We start from the raw sequence: 19126 nt of genomic DNA, 5'->3' as shown, positions 1-19126 counted from the left end.
GTAGTGTATGAGGCTGAGTGATGATCATTTGAGGTGTATAAAATCATGAGAGCCATAGATAGAATTAATTGGCAGTCTTTTTTTCCCCCAAGGCTAGGGAAGTCTACAATTAAAGAGCAGATATTTAAGGTGAAAGGGAAAATTTTTAAAGGAGACACGAGGAGCAACTCTTCCCCACAGAGGATGGTGAGATATGGAACGAGTTGTGAGAAGGAGTGACGGGCGGGTACTTTTACAATCTTTAAAGGACACTTGCACAGATACATGGGCCAAATTCAAGCAAATGGGTCTAGTTGAGGTCAGCATGGATAAGCTGAGCCAAAGGGCCTGTTTCCATACTGCAGAACTTTCTGACTATAATTTAACTGTCTAAAATTTCTGTCTCATACAGATGGTTAGGTCTGCAACTTGAATTGAACTTAACAATGTTAAATTGCATTAATAACTCCATGCTTGGTTAAGAACATGGAAAGAGGATCTTTGAATTGCTGTTTTTATTTATCCATAATTAAAGAACTGCTTATTCTTTGTTTTAGGTTACAACATATTCACGGCTTCTAACAGTTTCTGACATTGAATTCTTGAAAAGAGAATTAAGTGGTAGTGTTCGAGATATCTTTCTTTTCTCACTGCAGCAGTTTGACACCGAGCATTCATTTCTGAAGAAGATAAGGTCAGTTAATACTCAACTTGAAATTAAATTTCAGTGGCTATTCTGTCATTTTCTAGAAGTAATGATGGTCAAAGACAGCAAAGGCTCTTTTTGCACCAGTTTTATAAGGTAAAATTTTATTCTGCATACAGTGTGTGAAGTCATTTTGAGTTTTTCGGAATCAGAATTGGATTTATTATCACTGTCTTAGATGATGTGAAATTTATTTCATTTCCACAGTACAGTGCAAAGACATAAAATTACTATAAATTGCAAAATATACAGAGTGTATAAATGGGAATATCGAGGCACAAAAAAAAAAGAAATAAGAAAAAGAAAGGTATTGATCTTGGTGTAGGGTTTTATCCCGAAACATCAACAGTTAATTTCCTCCTTCAGATGCTCCTTCTTCCAGCAGATTCTTTGATACTCCAAAGGAATAATGAGGTATTATTCATGGTTTATGCACCATGCCGAAATTTGATGGCGGAGGAAAAGGAGCTGTTTCTGAATCAGTGAATGTGGGTCATTAGACTCTCGTACCTCCTCCCCAGTGGTAATAATGAGAAGAGGCAAGTTATAGAGGATACGTTTTAAGGGATGCTCCCTTCTTGAGGTGCCACCTCTTGAAGCTGTTCTGTGAAAGAGCTAAATTTTTAAACCTCGTTTCAGTACTTTTTTGTTTAGATGCAATTTCTTTATTTGATCAACATCAAGAAAGGAACTTGAGAATGTCAAAGTATCCTGAAAACAATTAAAACAAAAAAATGCTCTGGACAGATGTAGCACCTCAGACAACACAGATTCTCTTTCCACAGTCTCTGCATAATCTATTAAATGCAATGGATTGATTTTATTTTGTATTTTCTTAAAATGATTTGTTGTGAGCAAATGCGAATTATTGTATCAAAATATCTTCCAAGAAGTTTGAAATAAATTGAAATGTTTTCATGGCTCCTCGCCACCATAAAGACTCACAATGAAACAAGTTCTAATCATTGTTGTCTTTCTCATACTGGTGAGAAGTGTAACCAGAATAATAAATTAATTAATCAAAATTTAATCTAATAAGTCAATATTAATTTTACTCACTAAAGTCAATATTAATTTTTACAGTATTCAAATGTAAACAAGTGCTGGTCAGTTAAATGTCTGTAAATACTTTATTTCTAGGCACTGTATTGATTCTAGTCATGGAAACGTGATCTTGCTCATACAAACGGATTTTGAAAACAATTCACAAAGTGCAAATTTGATTGCTTCTGCAAAGTGAGTACCTGTCTATGTTCTACCTTTACATCAATTATATTCTTTCTTTTGATAAAAGTTAAACCTAATCATGAGATCTTCTGTCTTCCAGCATAGTTAGTTTTACTGCAAACAAGTCAGTGTGGTTTGCTGTTTTGTAAATGTACTTTGCATCCTTTAAAGAATACTGTCAATAATAAATTAAAAGAACTATCTGTTTTAATTACTGAAACTCATTGTTAAGTGGTAATAGGCAACTGTATAAATAAACCTCAGAAGGGTGCCAAACAGATAAAGGAAGTGGAAAAGATTGTTTTAAATTTGAGAACATGTAAACATGATACCTAGTCTGGTTGCAGAGTTCACAGAGATGTGAAGGGATGAAACATAAAGAAAGCTGAATGCCAAAGAGATTTGAATTAGAAGTTTTGAGAGACCAGAAGTCGATATTGGTTGGCTAGGGAGGAGTAATGGTTGAGGGACTGGGTATTACATTGTCTACAGAGAGCTGTTTGGATGAACAGGAGTTCATAGCAAGTGTGAGATGGGAAGACAACTTAATAGAGTGTCACTGTCTAAAGTCTCTCCAAAGTTTTGTCAACACATCCAGGTGAGCACACAGGGAGATAACATACTCGACCACTGCTACTTCCCCTCCACAACACTTACAAAGCGTTCCTCCACCTGCCGTTTGAAAAGTTGGATCACTCCTTCACCTTGCTGCTGCCAATATGCAGGCAGAAGCTGAAACAAGAGGCAGCCATAGCTAAAACCATCCACTGTTGGTCCGACCAATCGGTCTCCATGGCACAGGACTGTTCTAGTGATGTCAACTGGAATGTTTTTCATGATGAGGATGTCTCCAAGATCACGGAAGTGGTTACGAGTTTCATCCAAAAGTGCGTGGAGGATGTTGTCCCACAGAAATTGGTCAGGGTCTATCCAAACAAGAAACCCTGGATCAATAGTTCCATGTGAGCAGCACTTTCTGTGCGACACAGAGCTTGCATTGCCAGTGACCAACAGGAACTCAAATGCAGCTAACATCTGTGCAAAGTCATCAAGGCAGCGAAGGAACAATATGGGGACAAGATCAGGACACAACTCTTCATCAACAACACACGCAGCTTATAGCAAGATCTGCACACCATCACAGACTTCAAAGCTAAATACAATGGTGTTTCCAACATTGCTGCGTCTCTGCTATATGAGCCAAGTCTTTTTTACACTCGGTTCAATGTCGCCAACACTGAGCTCCTGAGGAGAGCTGCCGAAGTGACCTGCACCTTAGTCATCTCTGAGGCTGAGTACGCAGTTGTTTCCAACGAGTGGACAGTCGCAAGGCTGCGGGACCAGACGGCATCCCAGGGTGGGTACTCAGTGTGCGCGGCACAACTGGCTGGTGTGTTTATAGATATTTTTAATCTCTCCCTCTCCCAGTGTTGAGTGCCCTCCTGTTTCAAAACATCCACCATTTTTCCTGTATGTAAAAAGACCTAGGTAACATGTCTGAATGACTGGTGTCCTGTTGCACTCACCTCAATAATAAGCAAATGCTTTGAGAGGCTGGTTAAGGACTACATCTGCAGCATGCTGCCACCCACACTGGACCCCTACAATTCACCTATAAACACAATTGACTGACAGATGTCGCAATAGCCAGAGCTCAACACACCGTCCTGACACATCTGGAGAAGAAGGATGCTTATGTGAGAATGCTGTTCTTGGACTACAGTTCAACATTCAACACAATTATTCCCTCCAGGCTCGACAAAAAGCTCGGAGACCTTGGCCTTCACCCTGCTTTGTGTAGCTGGATCCTGGACTTCCTGTCAGATTGCTGACAGGTGGTTTAGAGTGGGCTACCTCACCTCTGACCCTCAACACAGGTGCCCCTCAGGACTGTCCTAAGCCCCCTCTTTAACTCTCTACATAATCATAACTGTGTCACCACCCACAGCTCCAATCTGCTAATTAAATTTGCCGACAATACTACAGTGATTGGCCTAATCTCAAATAATAACGAGGCAGCCTGCAGAGAAGTCATCACCCTGACACAGTGGTGTCAAGAAAACAACCTCTCCCTCAGTGTTGCAAAAACAAAGGAGCTGGTTGTGGATTACAGGTGGAATAGAAACAGACTAACCCAACTGACATCAATTGATCTGGGGTTGAGAGGGTGAGCAACTTTAAGTTTCTCGACGTACACATCACTGAGGATCTCACGTGGTCTGTACATATCAGCTGTGTGGTGAAAAAAGCACAACAGCACCTCTTACACCTCGGACGGTTGAAGAAGTTTAGTATGTGCCTCCATATCCTAAGAACTTTCTGCAGGGGCACAATTGAGAGCATTCTGGGTGCATCACTGCCCAGTATGGAAACTGTACTTCCCTCAATCACAGGACTCTGCAGAGAGTGGTGTGGACAGCCCAGTACATCTGTAGATGTGAACTTCCCACTGTTCAGGCCATTTACAAAGACAAGTGTGTAAAAAGGGCCCAAAAGATCACTGGAGATTTGAGTCACCCCAACCACAAACTGTTCCAGCTGCTACCATCCAGGAAACAGTACTACAGCAATTCCAATTCCATTTCAATTCAGTATCTCCACTTGAATGCCAGAAGTATAGGTACTAATTTCAGCTGGCAATTACAGTGAGATCAGTGAGCATAGATCATCAAAACAGGTTGAAAATTCACTGTATTGTAGTTTTTGAAATGCTTCAACCTGAGAAGGTGATGCTTAACTACATTGTTATACTAAACAAGGAAATAACATGCAATGTCAAGTTCTACTGAATCACACTCCTGGTGAACTGGTGAAGTTTGCAAGAGATGCTGAAAGAACCTGCAAAAATGAGTGGAAGGCAACTTTGTACAGTTATAATTTTGAAGAGCCATAAAAATAAAAGCTTTTTGTACAGGCTGATTTTTATAGTTATTTGTGATCTTGATGCTGAAGTTCATGACTTGGCTATGTTTCACATCTTGGGAAGAAAGAAGACTGTTCAAGATGTCTGTTGTACTCTACTACAATTTCTGTTCTTTGTATAGGTATTCCACTTTAAATGAAGTTAACAAGTTCAAAGGTAACAATGGAACAGTCATCATATATTTCCTGACTAAGCTGCCAAGAGTACAAGGTGGATCAGCATACACAGGATTTCAAGGAGGTACAAAAATAATATTTCAAAGCAGTTCGATTTTATTTTTCTTTTTCTATTTCAAGTTAGAATTTAATGCAGAGCTAGTTCTACAGAGCCTAGTGTGGCCTTGCATGAGACAATACACAAGTCAACAGTAATTGATGACGCTAGTAATTTTATTTGGGACATTTATTTCATCAAGATTTGAAATATGATCTGTGTGGATTCTTACAAGCCATTCATTATGTTACTGTGAATCCTGCCACATTCCACCAGTGAGAATCTGTTGCTGGCAAATTTGAAAAAAATGTATCTTTAGTGATTAAATTGTCAAGTGTTCAAAGAGAAATTGTTCTCTGAATCAACAAATAATATTCAAAACGTATGCATGCACTTAAACAGTCTCCTCTTGAGGTCATTTTTGACTACACCTTCTCCATTTATTTAATTAAAAATAGGATTTACCCATCACTTTTCCAACTCTGGAGGTTTCAGAGGCATGATTATAAAAATTGTCACGAGGTCTTCATGCTATTTTTATATTTAATTTTGAGTTGTGGAGGAGTGGTTCCCAGGTACTAATATTTTCAACCAATCACTGGAGTTTTTGCTTTGAGGGATTTTGATCGGAGCAGTGACACTTTTGCCCCCTTAATCCATGGGCTGGTTAATCAGTGACCATATTTCATTTATTCACTTTTCATCTCACCACTCCCACATCCCTTAAAACCATTCACTTTGAAAAAATCTATCCATTATTTTGTGTTTATGGATCTGTCAAACCCTGGACATAAAACATTTTCTTAATTTCCTTTCTGAAAGGGCTGATTCTAAATTCTGGACCTCCGTATACTCTTTGTGGAATCAAATGAGTGTTTCTGTCTTCAGGCAGTAAGTTCCAGATCTCTAAACCCCCTTTATTTAAGGAAAATAGCACTTGAATTTCCACTAATTCTTGCACCAATTTCTTAATATCTGTGCTCCTGGCTAATGATATCTTTGCTTGGGAGTCTCCAAATATCACAGAAGGACATATAATCATCATATAGGACAACTGTGATCAAATTTTTGCAAGTGACCAAAGTTATTTGAAAGTTAGTAGCTCTGGTTTTTCACAACTACTGAGTTTTGATAATGTGTGTAAGGACCAAAAAACTATTATGAACTCAGAGTAGTTCATTTTAAAATGTAAATAGTAAAGAGTGATATAGTGATTTTTGTACCTTCTATGTTAAACCTATTTAATAATTAATCAACAAAAAATCTTGGAAACACTTAGCAGATTAAGCTTATGTGGAAAAGAAAGGTAAAGTTAATATTTCTGATCAAACATCCTTTCAGCTATTTCTAATGGATGATATTAAACCTGAATTGTGATACATGTTTTTATAGAAGCGGACTGAACTATTAAGTGTTTGCATGATTTTCTGCAATTATTTCTAACATTCCATCATCTACAGTTTTTTCCCATTTTTATTCTATGATTTATCAAAATATTTATGTATCTGTACATTTAATACAAAGTAAGTTGAAGTGAATTGTAGCTCCACTTAATACACTTTTTTTTCAGACCCATGGCAATCGGTTCATATAGATGACCTCAGGAAATCGAAAGACATGATTGCAGATGTGTCAGCTTTCAAAGACACAACTATTAGCCAACTCTTTGGCAGGGACTCAAGGGAGAAAGAATGTATGTGCTTAATATTTCTTTTAGTTTTGTTTAGAACCCTATCTAGCTCCCATCATCAAATTTTCCACAAGATTTTAATTACTCTAGTACATACTGGAATGCAATTAGTGTAAAGTATAATGTAACTCACACCAAGAGGGGAGGAGGTAATGTTTGTAGGTGATGCAAGCCTGGATTTAATTTTTGGAACTGAGGCTGGGAAATGGAGGAAGTATCAGTGGGAGAGCATTTTTGTGGTAATGGTCAGGCAGCATCATAGAGAGGGAATTATACACAGTGGCCACTTTATTAAGTACACTTGTACTCTTGTTAATGCAAATGTCTAATCAGCTAATCATGTAGTAGCAACTCAGTGCGTAAAAGCATGCTCACATGGTCAATTAGTTCAATTGCTGTTCAGACTAAACATCAGAATGGGGAAGAAATGTGATCCAAGTAACTTTGACTGTGGAACTGCTATTGGTGCCAGACAGGGTGGGTTAAGTATTTCAGAAACTTCTGGCCTCTTGGGATTTTCACGCACAACAGTCTCTAGAATTTACAGGGAATGGTGTGAAAAACAAAAAAAATCCAATGAATGGCAGTTCTGTGGGTGAAAACACCCTGTTAATGAGAGAAGTAAGAAAAGAATGGCCACACTGGTTCAAGTTGACAAGAAGGTAACAGTAACTCAAATAACCACTGGTTACAAAAGTGGTGTGCAGAAGAACATTTCTGAATGTACAACACATCAAACCTTGAAGTGGATGAACTGCAGTAGCAGAAGAATAGGTACCTAATAAAGTGGCCACTGATTGTAGTTAAATTTGTAAAGATGTATTTTAAGTTGCTGAAAAATGGGAGAGTTGGAAAGAATAAAGGGAATGTCTGTAAGGTGAAGACCAAGGGAAAATGGATATTGACTGAAGATATACAGTAGATTGGTGTCACTATTTATCCATGTCATTCTCTTTATTATGGCCATATCATCAAGGGTAGTCCCAAAATTACCAGTTAGTTTATTTTTGCTGTTGAGAAAATTATTGGAAAGCATTCTAAGGACCAATATCAACTTTAAAACAGATTAGTCAATGAAATCCAGCATGAATTTGATACGGTAATTTTGTGTATGACTAGGAAATGTGAATCAATCAGTGAAGTCTGGAGCGACAGACAATCTCTTGGAGGAACTCAGCAGGTTGAGCAGTAGAGAAGTGGAAGGTGAAGGCATTTTTAGTGTTTGGAGTCTAAACCCTGTATCATTGTATTTGACTTAATTCGTGTGCTTTTCCAGCCACCATACCAGAGGAAGGACAATGTAGAAATAGAGAGGATGCAAAGGAAGCTGACCAGGATGTTGCCTGGGAATTAATGTTTAGGTTAAGAGGAGAGACTGAAGAAGTTAGCTCTGTTGTCTCTGGAGCGAATAAGGTTTAGAGGAACACTTTCATAAAATTGTTAAAGGTATAGATGGGGTAGATGGTTGATCAAATGTAGATTAGTTGATGGTTGATCAATTGAAAAATGATGTCATGCTAATTTATTCAAAATTTCTTTATAAGCATGAAGTTCATAAAGTTGTCAAACATCTGTTTGTGTTTCAGCCATGATTGATGACCAGGAAGAGGAGAGCTTTGTAAGTATTTAAATTCTTTTGAAGAACCTTACCTTGGAATCTCTTATTAACAATGTCGATAGTATTGTATATTGACAACATCTGAAAATTTCAAAGTTGAAGTTTTTTCTGATGTTTCCAAAAAAATGATGATAAACATACTTCAGCAGGTTTGATTTAGCATTTCAAAATTACAAGAGAGAGGAATAAACACAAAACAGTACAGAAGAAAATATGGTTTCAGAATTAAAGTGTAAATTAAAGTACATAAAAATAAGTTTTATCTACAAACGTTTGTATGTTTAGCTAATTTAAAAACTGGTTCTAAAATATTTAAATCTATAAACTGGTTGTAAAATATATTTTTATACAAGGAAAAGACAAAGATACTGGATACAACCTCCCTCATCAGGAATTGTGTGCAGTCTGCTGTTTGCATGCTGAGGGACCAGCATCAGAGTTCAAGTCGCAGCACCACACGAGTTGAAATCCTGCTTTCACTGTTGAGAGAAGATAATGAATTCAAAGGTTTGTTGTTAATGTCTTTACATTGATTCAAGTTTTACTGACTTAATAATTAGCATCTTGGCTCTGATTTGTAGTACTGACAGATTATCAACATTACAGGGTTTGGCCATGCATTAGAGATTCAAAGTTCAAAGTAAATTTATTATCAAAGTACATGTTCTGTATATCACCATATACAATCTGAGATTCGTTTTCTAGTGGGAATACGTAGTAAATCCAAAAACCATAATAGAATCAATGAAAGACGGCACCTATAGGGCAGAGGAACAAGCAATGTGCAAAATACAACAAACTCTGCAAGTACAAAAGAAACAAATATATACTAGTAATAAATAAATAAGCAATAAATATCAAGAACATGAGATGAAGAGTCCTTGAAAGTGAATCTATAGGTTGTGGAAATAGTTCAGTGACGGGACAAGTGAAATTATCCCCACTGGTTCAAGAGCCTGGTGGTTGAGGGGTAACAACTGTGTCTGAAACTGCTGGTGTGAGTCCTGAGGCTCCCGTACCTACTGCCTGATGGCAACAGCGAGAAGGGAACATAACTTAGGTGGTGGGGTCCTTGAAGAAGAATGCTGCTTCGTTGATGCAGCACTCCGTGTAGAAATGCTCAGTGGTGGGGAGGGCTTTATCTGTGATGGACTGGGCCATATCCACAGCATTTCTGTTCAGATGCATTGGTGTTTCCATATAGGCTGTGATGCAACCAGTTAATGTACTGTCCACCACACATGGATAGAAGTTTGTCAATGTCTTCGATGTCATGTTGAATCCTCACAAGTTTCTAAGGAAGTAGAGGTGCTGTTGTGCTTTATTCATAATAGTACTTGGGTGCTGGGCCAAGGACAGGTCCTCTGAAATGACAATACTGAGGATTTTAAATTTGATGGCCGTTTCCACCTCTGATCATTCAATGAAAACTGGTTGAATGACCTTGGGTTTCCTCCTCCTGAAGTCAATAATCATTTCTTGGTCTTGCTGACATTGAGTAAGAGGTTGTTGTTTTACCACCACTCAGCCAGATTGTCAATCTCCCTCCTATATGCTGATTTGTCACCACCTTTGATTCAGCCAGTGACAGTGGTGTCATCAACAAACTTGAATATGGCATTGTAGCTGTGCTTAGCCACACAGTCAAAAGTGTAAAGTGAGTAGAGCAGGGGGCAAAGCACACAACCTTGTGGTACACCTGTGCTGAAGAGAATGTAGAGAAGATGTTGTTGCCAATCCAAAATGGGGTGTCTAAGTGAGGAAATCGAGGGTCGAATTGCAGAAGCAAGTATTGAAGCCAGGTCTTGAAGCTTATTGATTAGTATTAAAGGGATGATGGTGTTAAATGGTGAGCTGTAATCGATAAAGAGCATCCTGATTTATACATCTTTGCTGTCCAGGTATTTCAGGATTGAGTGAAGAGCCAGTTAAATGGCATCTGTGGATCTGTTGTGCTGGTAGGCAAAGTGGAGCAGATCGAAGTTGCTTCTCAGGCAGGAGTTGATATGTTTCATGACTAACCTCTCAAAATACTTCATCACAGTTGTATGTTTAGCAATTAAATGTGGAAATCTAGAATTTCTCCTCTGATACGATGTTCATCTTTCAGATAGCGAATATTTTTGAAATTAGCCTTATACTGATTCACAAGAAGTTATGCATTATCATCATTCATCGTAATGAGCAGTCCTGCTGTAAGCAATTAGATGTTTACTTTGTACAAAGGATTAGTAATATGTCTCAGTAATTAACTTCTGTGTTGTTATTTTTGTCATTTAGCTTCATTCCTGACACTGATGAAGCAAAGGCTGCACTCCCTGCTCCTAATGTTTGATGAGGAGTCTTTCAATGAATCTGAATGGATGGTATGGGTAGCTTCAAATGTTGAAGCACTTCAGGAAGGAGGTACTTTCAGGTAAACTGTTAGTTAAAGGAGCCACAGGTTTTGCATTTAATACTAAATTGAAGAATTATTTTGTGCTGTTTGGGTAAAATATCTAAATACACCAATACCAACTCTGTAGCAATTGGAATAGAGCTCCATGCAATAAGTTCATTTCAATCGACCAATCCTACATACCCAGTGTTTTGCTGAAGTCAGAAGTAGATTGAGTATTCAACATCATTGGCCCTTTCTTCATCTAGTGTCTCCATTCAAATGTAGCTGTTCTGTTGGAGAAACGGATCAGTAAGCTACTTGTATGTAATTTTTGAGAATCTTTACTTGCAATTTAGTGTTACATCAGGTAATTGATGGTCTCACATTTTGCTGAAGTGCCAAATTATCACTCATTTTTGTTCAATTTTCATTTCTCTTCACTTCTCGTTACCAGCACATTAATTTATGTTATTGTGCTTGTGTAATTGTCAATGCTGAGAGTATGGATGAGTGTAATGTTAAGTTAAAAAGATGCCAGAAAGTTGAGAGGAAGCTCCTACAGCAGATGAATGCAATTTTGTTACAAATACTGTGAAATCCAAGCAGCTTGAATCAATTTACTCAATGCAATTTAAATTCGTGGTATTACTTTATTGTGCCAATTTGCATTGATGCTAATAAGCAATAGAATAATATTAGTATCCATCCTTTTTCTATCATATGCCTTCTACACCAGCCATCCCCAATAATCTGCAGGGTTTTCTCACAGAAGACTGGATTCACCTGAAAACAACTCCTTGTTTATCACAGATTTATGCTTAATACTCTTCAGGTTATCTTGGGTCTGGAATTCATATTTAAAAAAAAAAGAATTATTTATTTTGTACTCTTTTTCACAGGCACACACTTTGGAAGCGAATTCAAACAGTAGTAACGCCTCTCCTGGCACAGATAATCTCCATTATAGATCGAGACTGTAACCTGGACTTGTTAAGTGATGATACCCCTGTACCTGTACGGAATCTATGGATGAATATTTTTAATGACTCAAATTTGCTGAGTTTTCCTTACAATAGAGATATCTTAAGGTTAGTACTTAAATTTAAAGTAAATTCTCTCTTTGTAAAGGTGCATCATTGATTAAGATATGTATTTATCAGTTTTTGTTTCATGAACATAAAACTTAAGAGCACTTTCCTCATGATTCAACTACCTATCTGCCGCACATCTCTTGCCCATCAAGAACCCTTCTGCCCTGTTTTGAAAATATTCAAGCACTACTTATGAAAATAAGAATTCCGGCCTTATGACATACAGAGTGGGGGAGAAAAATCATCTCATCTCTGTCTTAAATAGTCAATGCCTCATTTTATTCAATGACAACACTCCCTTTCCTCTCCAGATCTGGAACTGATATTTTCAGTTATTTCTGTTTCAATTATTTACAAAATATTCAATATGGGCCTCTTTTGGTCCGGATTGACCATGAAATTTGTGTCCTAACTGCTTAGATCCCCAAGCCTGGGCAGTACAATATGGAGAGCAAGATGTTGTCCATACAGCAAGCTTCCCCACTCCATGCATCTGATAAACTGAAATAAGCATCAGAGACCAATGCAGTTTGGCATCAGCAGCGTAGAAGGAGTTGCCAATCCGCGTTGAAGTCAATGCTCCAGCTTCAGATATTTCCCTCGAGGTTCACTCCTGAAGTCTTCCCCATGAGTAGGTATAGCTACAAGGCAGTAGAGGTTTGAGTTCAGAGGTTCCTTCTCATAGATCAGCTGCCAACCACAGCTGACGAGTCCCATTTGCACGAAGCAACTGGTTTAAGGTGCCAGTAACCTGCCTTTGCCCCTTCTCCTGTCGGTAGAAATGGTTTCGCTGAGCTTCGTAGTTACATCACACGTGAAGGCCCAGAGGTGGACTGAGTTGTCAGGAGCTACTTGAAATGCATGCCATTGGGAGCATCTATTAGGTTGTGGGAGCTTGACCCCATTACCATTAAGGCTATGTCAACCTTAAGGAACCATGAGACTCTTAGCATGAGAATATTAATGATCTAAGATCCTGATCATCTTAGAATATTCCCAAGCAAAAATCAGACAGTGCTAATGTGGAGAAGATTAGAACACAGAACACTATAGCACAGTACAGGGCCTTCAGCTCAATGATGTGTGCGGACCTTTTAATCTACTCTAAGATCAATCTAACCCATCTGTCCTTCATAGTCCTTCATTCTATCATCCATGTGCCTGTCTAGGAGTTTCTTAAATGTACAGTATTTGCCTCTACCACCATCCCTGGTACCCACCAGAGACAAAATGAGAATTAGGTTTATTATCACCGGGATGTGTCGTGAAATTTGTTAACAGCAGCAGCAGTTCAGTGCAATACATGTTAATATAGAAATGGAATAAGTAAATCAATAAATTACAGTAAGTATATATGTGTATATTGAATAGATCAAAAATGCAAACAGAGATACTATATTTTTTTAAAAAGTGAGGTGGTGTTCATTGGTTCAATGTCTATTTAGGAATCATGTGGCAGAGAAGAAGAAGTTGTCCCTGAATCGCTGAGTATGTGCCTTCAGGCTTCTGTACCTCCCTTCCCGACATTAACGATGAGAATAGGGCATGCCCTGGGTGATGGGGGTCCTTAATAATGGATGTCATCTTTCTGAGGCACCGCTCCTCAAGATGTCTTGAATACTACAGAGATTAGTATCCAAAATGGAGCTGACTAATTTTACAACTTTCTGTAGCTGCTTTTGGTCCTGTGCAGTAGCCTCTTTCCCCCCCCCCCCCCCCCACCCCATAGCAGATAGTGATGTTGCTTGTCAGAATGCTCTCCACAGTACATCTATATAAGTTTTCAAGTGTTTTAGTTGATAGACTAAATCTCTTTAAAATCCTAATGAAATATAGCTGCTGTCTTGCCTTCTTTGTAGCTGTATCATTATGTTAGGACCAGGTTAGATCCTCAGAGATCTTGACACCCAGGAACTTGAAATTGCTCACACTCACCGCTTCTGATCCCTCTGAGGATTGGTTCATGTTCCCTCACCTTATCTTTCCTGAAGTCCACAATCAGTTCTTTCATCTTACTGAGATTGAGTACACCACTCAACTAGCTGGTATATTTCACTCCTGTACACCATCTTATCATCATCTGATGTTCTACCAACAATGGCCGTATCATCAGTAAACTTTTAGAGGGTACTTAAGCTATGCCTAGCCACACAGTTGTGGGTATGGAGGGAGCAGAGCAGTGCACTAAGCACACACCCCTGAGGTGCACCAGTGTTGATCATCAATGAAGAGGAGATATTATCACAGATTCTGGTTTTCTTGTTAGGATGTCAAGGATCCAGTTGCAGAGAGATACAAAGGCCCAGATACTGCAGCTTATCTATCAGGACTCAGGGAATGATGGTATTAAATGCTGAACTATAGTCACTGAACAGCATCCTGACAGAGGTGTTTGTATTGTTCACGTGGTCTAAGGCCATGTGAAGAGCACTGAGATTGCGCCTATCATAGACATATTTTGCCAATAGGCAAATTGCAGTGGATCCAAGTCCTTGCTGAGGCAGGAGTTCTTTCTAGCCATGACCAACCTCTCAAAAGCATTTCATCACTATAGATGTTAGTGCTACTGGGTGATAGTCATTAAGGCAGCTCACACTACACTTCTTATGCACTGGTATAATTGTTACCTTTTTGAAGCAGGTGGGAACTTTGGACTGTAGCAGCGAGAAGTTGAAAATTTCCTTGAATACTCCAGCCAGTTGGTTGGCACAGGTTTTCAAAGCCTTACCAGGTACTCCATCAAGGCCTGCTGCCTTGCAAGGGTTCACCTTCGTTAAAGACAAACCAACATTGGCCTCTAGGACAGAGATCACAGGGTCACCGGGTGCAGCAGGGATATTCATAGCTGTAGTTACATTCTGTCTTTCAAAGTTGGCATAGAGGCGTTGAGCTCATCTGCTAGTGAAGCTGTGCTGCCATTCATGCTATTGGGTTTCACTTTGTAGGAAGTAATGTCTCACAAACCCTGCCAGAGTTGATGTGCATCCGATGTTGCCTCCAACCTCACTCAGAATTGTCTCTTCACTCTTGAAATAGCCCTCTGCAAGTCGTACCTGGTTTTCATTTACAGAGTTGGGTCACCAGACTTAAATGCCATAGATCTAACCTTCAGCAGATGACATACCTCCTGGTTCATGCACGGCTTTTGGTTTGGGAATGTACAGCAAGTTTTCCTAGGCACACAGTCATCCACACTTGAATTTAATAACAACTGCAGTATACTCATCCAGATTCAAAGATGAATCGCTGAAAACAGTCCAGTCCACTGATTCAAGGCAGTCTTGTAAGTGCTCCTGTGCTTCCCTTGTCCATACCTTCTTGGTCCTCACTACTGGTGCAACAGTCTTCAGTCTCTGCCTATACTTGGGGAGTGGAAGTACAGCCAGGTGATCAGACTTTCAGAAGTGAGGGTGTGGAGTAGCACGGTAGGCATTCTTGATGATGGTGTAACAGTGGATCAGTGTGTTGTTTCCTCTGGTACTACAAGTGATTTGTTAATGGTAATTATTTAGTGACTTTTTCAGGCTAGCCTGGTTAAAATCCCTCAAAATGATGGTGAATGTGTCAGGGTGGGCTGTTTCGATCCCATTGTTTAGCTCATCTAGATCCTGTTTGACATTAGCCTGAGGTGGAAAGTATGCCACTACCAAAGTGATATCTCCTATGTAATTGTATCCATTGAGCTGTGCTGCACAAGATGGCCATTCCCATGATACCCCGTAAGTAAAACACCGTGTTTTAAAAAAAACTCTACTCTGACAACACCACCCCTCCACCTATAGTTCCAGAGTTATTTAATCTTTAAAGTTGTATACTTCCTTAACTACAGACACCTCACTAAGACTGAATACTATCTAGTGCTAAAATAGATTTGAATTTGTGTAAACCTAAGAGGATGTTTCAGGTTGTGAATTAAACTCTTTATTTAATAAAAGGAGATTTTATTTATTCTTTTGACAGATCACAACCAGAAATTGTTGTCCACAACTACATGAAAATGAACATGCTGAAAATTGGCAACAGACTTCCTTTCAGTTGGAGAATAAAGGACTTTCTAGATGAGTTGTGGGTTCAATCCCAGTACATGGAAGGTATTTATTAACAATGCTTTATTCATGTGAGAGTGCACCCAAATTTGCACCATAGGTAACTGGAGGATAAGGAATCATTGAGTACTACAACACAGAAACAGGCCCTTCTGTGCTGAACTGTTAGTCTACCTAGTCCCACTGACCCACACATGGACCATAACCTTCCATACTCCTCCCATTCATGTACCTAGCCAAACTTCTCATAAATGTTGCAATCGAGCCTGTGTCCATCACTTCCGCTGACAGCCAGTTCCACCCTCTGAGTGAAGCAGCTCCCCGAGTGCCCCTCAAATATTTCACCTTTCTCCCTTAACCTATGACCTCTAGTTCCAGTTTTGCCCAACCCAAGTTATCTACAAAAATGTTGTGCAGTCCTTAGAAATGCAAATAAATATTGCATAACAAGCAAGGCTGTTACTCTTGTACTTCATGATTCCTATCTACTTGTACTGTGAAGCAGTTTGTGTTACAGTGGAAATAGGTAAAGTACCATAAGAATTCTCTTCATTTAGGAAGTGTTGTTAACTAGACAACTAAGGTTCCAAGTTTCACAGAAGCAGCACTACTTGGCTGCACTGCACTGCATCCATGAGACTGAGATTAAAAGGAATGTATTGAACATTCAGCACTGAAAAATGGGGAGGACAGAGACTTTCTTATTCAGTAGTCTAAAGACAAATCAGTGGGAATACAGACAGTTCATCTGTAGAGCTAGTGAGAAGAAAGGTTAAGAAAACAATAGTGACAGCACATTTGACATAGCTACATCAAAGGACCAAAATCCCATTGGATCCAAGAGACAAATTAAAAACCAAATTGTCTCAGTAGCCAGAAGTAGAGGGCAATGATCAACGATATGTTTATTGCTGGAGGACTGTTAGCTTTAGGCTTCCGTAGGACTTAGTAGTTATTTTCTTATATTTATAGTATTGATCAATAATTTAAACTTAAAATTAGTATATGATCAAGAAGCTTATAGGCAATACAAGGGTTGGGGTGTGACTGATTGTGAGGACTAAAGCTGTGAACCATAAATGGTTGAGATGGCAGAAATATAGCAAAAAAAAAAATTCCATTTAGAAGATGTGAATAAAATCTTTTGGGAAAGACAGAAAGATGAAATAATACATAATTCTCTAAAAGCTCTATTCTCTGACGAGATTGATATGACAGATGTCCTTTAAGTGATACCAGTCAGAGCCGCAGATGCTTGAAAGCATTGTCCTCAATTGGCTGGGGTGCTTCTTCACTGACCCAACATCTGCCCTTAATAGAGTTTGCTGATTAAAAAAAATGCTGGATATCCATTCTTTTACTGTAATTGTACAATAATGAAAAGTTGAGGAACAGGCAATCTCAGGGTGTAGACCCACATATTTCTGAAGAAAGGACAGATAACTCCAGTAGATTCTTTCAATTCATTATCTAAGGCAAGAAAGTTGATATAGATTTGGGAAAAGAAACAATAGCAAAGCCTCAAGTAGTGTACCACATACAAGTAAATTCACCACATACAAGTGTGTTATTGTATGAAATACTTTACAGGAGATTTGAAGGTGCTGTCAGTAATGGAAGCTATGCTGAGAGAAAAGTTTAGGTAGCTTGGAACAGGAAGGCTTAAATTTGATCATTAAAATTATAATAAATCGAAAGGATCTTTTCTCCTTTAGATCAATAATTATGAGCTTTGGTTTAATAAATAGCAAGATCAGTGGATATTTAAGGATTTTTGTTTCACCAAGAGTCTGGTATTTATTGACTGAAAGAGTAATATATGCAGGAATTTCAATATGTAGTTAGTTCTCTAATCCACAAGGCTGCAGACTTTTGAGTTGGGTTAAGCTGGTTATTTTTTTTTGTCTACATAACTATCGCCATCATTACGTTCCCTTCAGTAGTTTCAAATCTTAGGAAGAATCAGCTGGACTGAGCTAATATAGCCCATGGGATGCTATGATTCTACACACACAAAATAACCTGTTACTTCAATACTGTTATCTCATACTGTGAATAATAAATGTTAGGAAATCGAGCTAAAGAGAGGCAATCTTGAGTGATCTCTGATATTAATTGTTTTATTTTCAAAACACAAACAGGGCAAGTTGAGCAAAAGCTGAATGAAATATTTAACAAAACTGGATTTGGAAAGTACCTTTCAGAAGTAAATGAAGAATGGAGACAGAACTTTTTCTTCAGATACTTGGATGATTTCCTGCTGATGACCATGAGCATTTCATCTAAAATTGAATTTGAGGTAATATGACAACTTCTGGTAAGATGGTAGCGCACTCAGATGTGGTGGCCTCTACGAAGCTAACTAAAGCTGTTGTATTTTTAAATATCTTTTTTCACAACTCTAAGACACTGCTGGACATTAAGAATTTCAAGTACTGCAGGTCTACCCGTCCAGCAAGTTGTTGATTATGGAGGATCTGGACTTGGTGCAGACCGTGTTGCTGCCTGCTGCTGAAAGGCTCAGAATCAATGCGTGAATGCAGAGTGCAGTCCAACAGCAAGTGATTGTGTCAGATGATTTTCTTGTAATCACAAGACCCTGTTGGACATTGATCATGTAGAATACTGCACGTCTGGTTCACTGCTTTATTGGCGAGACCAACAGCAGGGGAGCTGCCTCAGTTGTAGAGTGGACTCGTTATTAAGGTCACTCATTCCAATTACAGGGCCTCGAAAGAGTCTTGTATTGTTATTTTTCATCACTGAGTCGGAAGTGGGTAATTTGTGCAACTGCTGGCTTCCTTGGATATGGTAGCCATTTCTCAGGCTCCCATTCAAGAATTAGACCTTGATTCCCAGTTACCTATGGTAACCATGGTTACCTATTTAAGATTGGGGTACTGAATAAGTGTGACAGCTTACTGGTAGTTTGAAAGCAAAGGAATGCAATTAAAATCATTACTAATAACACTTTTTGGTAAACTATCATCACAAACAATGAAGAAACGAGCAAAGTCAAAACTAAATTGCAAAATGTGCCCTGCTGGTGTGCTGCAAAATCAGTGCACTTGAGCTGGAGTTGTTCTGGTTGGACTGAATGATTTGGAGGGGAGAAGACGGGACAGAGGAGATCCATTGCTTATCCAACTAACCCGGGTATGAGGGTGGTTCTCTCTAAGTGGTGAGCCAATTTGGAGAGGTTGAGAACAGCTCCTTCAGCAGCGAAATCTAGGTCTGAGCGATTCACTGACAG

The 19126-nt window shown here is 38.8% G+C and overlaps 1 protein-coding gene across 1 annotated transcript in view; it reads left to right on the top strand.

Annotated features, from left to right (window-relative positions):
• Positions 1 to 19126, top strand: part of rnf213a (ring finger protein 213a) — a 218203-nt gene that overhangs the window by 104963 nt on the left and 94114 nt on the right. The window contains exons 28-37 of the mRNA XM_059948403.1: positions 537 to 673; positions 1826 to 1921; positions 4957 to 5075; positions 6619 to 6741; positions 8325 to 8356; positions 8710 to 8863; positions 10637 to 10772; positions 11636 to 11824; positions 15788 to 15918; positions 18015 to 18172. Of these exons, the coding sequence (XP_059804386.1) occupies positions 537 to 673; positions 1826 to 1921; positions 4957 to 5075; positions 6619 to 6741; positions 8325 to 8356; positions 8710 to 8863; positions 10637 to 10772; positions 11636 to 11824; positions 15788 to 15918; positions 18015 to 18172 (1275 nt within the window). The remainder of the gene's footprint in view (positions 1 to 536; positions 674 to 1825; positions 1922 to 4956; positions 5076 to 6618; positions 6742 to 8324; positions 8357 to 8709; positions 8864 to 10636; positions 10773 to 11635; positions 11825 to 15787; positions 15919 to 18014; positions 18173 to 19126) is intronic.

Source organism: Hypanus sabinus, chromosome 23 (assembly GCF_030144855.1).
Source record: "Hypanus sabinus isolate sHypSab1 chromosome 23, sHypSab1.hap1, whole genome shotgun sequence".
Classification (NCBI taxonomy): Eukaryota; Metazoa; Chordata; class Chondrichthyes; order Myliobatiformes; family Dasyatidae; genus Hypanus; species Hypanus sabinus.
The sequence above is the reverse complement of the archived record's forward strand: the minus strand, read 5'-3'. Positions and strand labels throughout refer to the sequence as shown.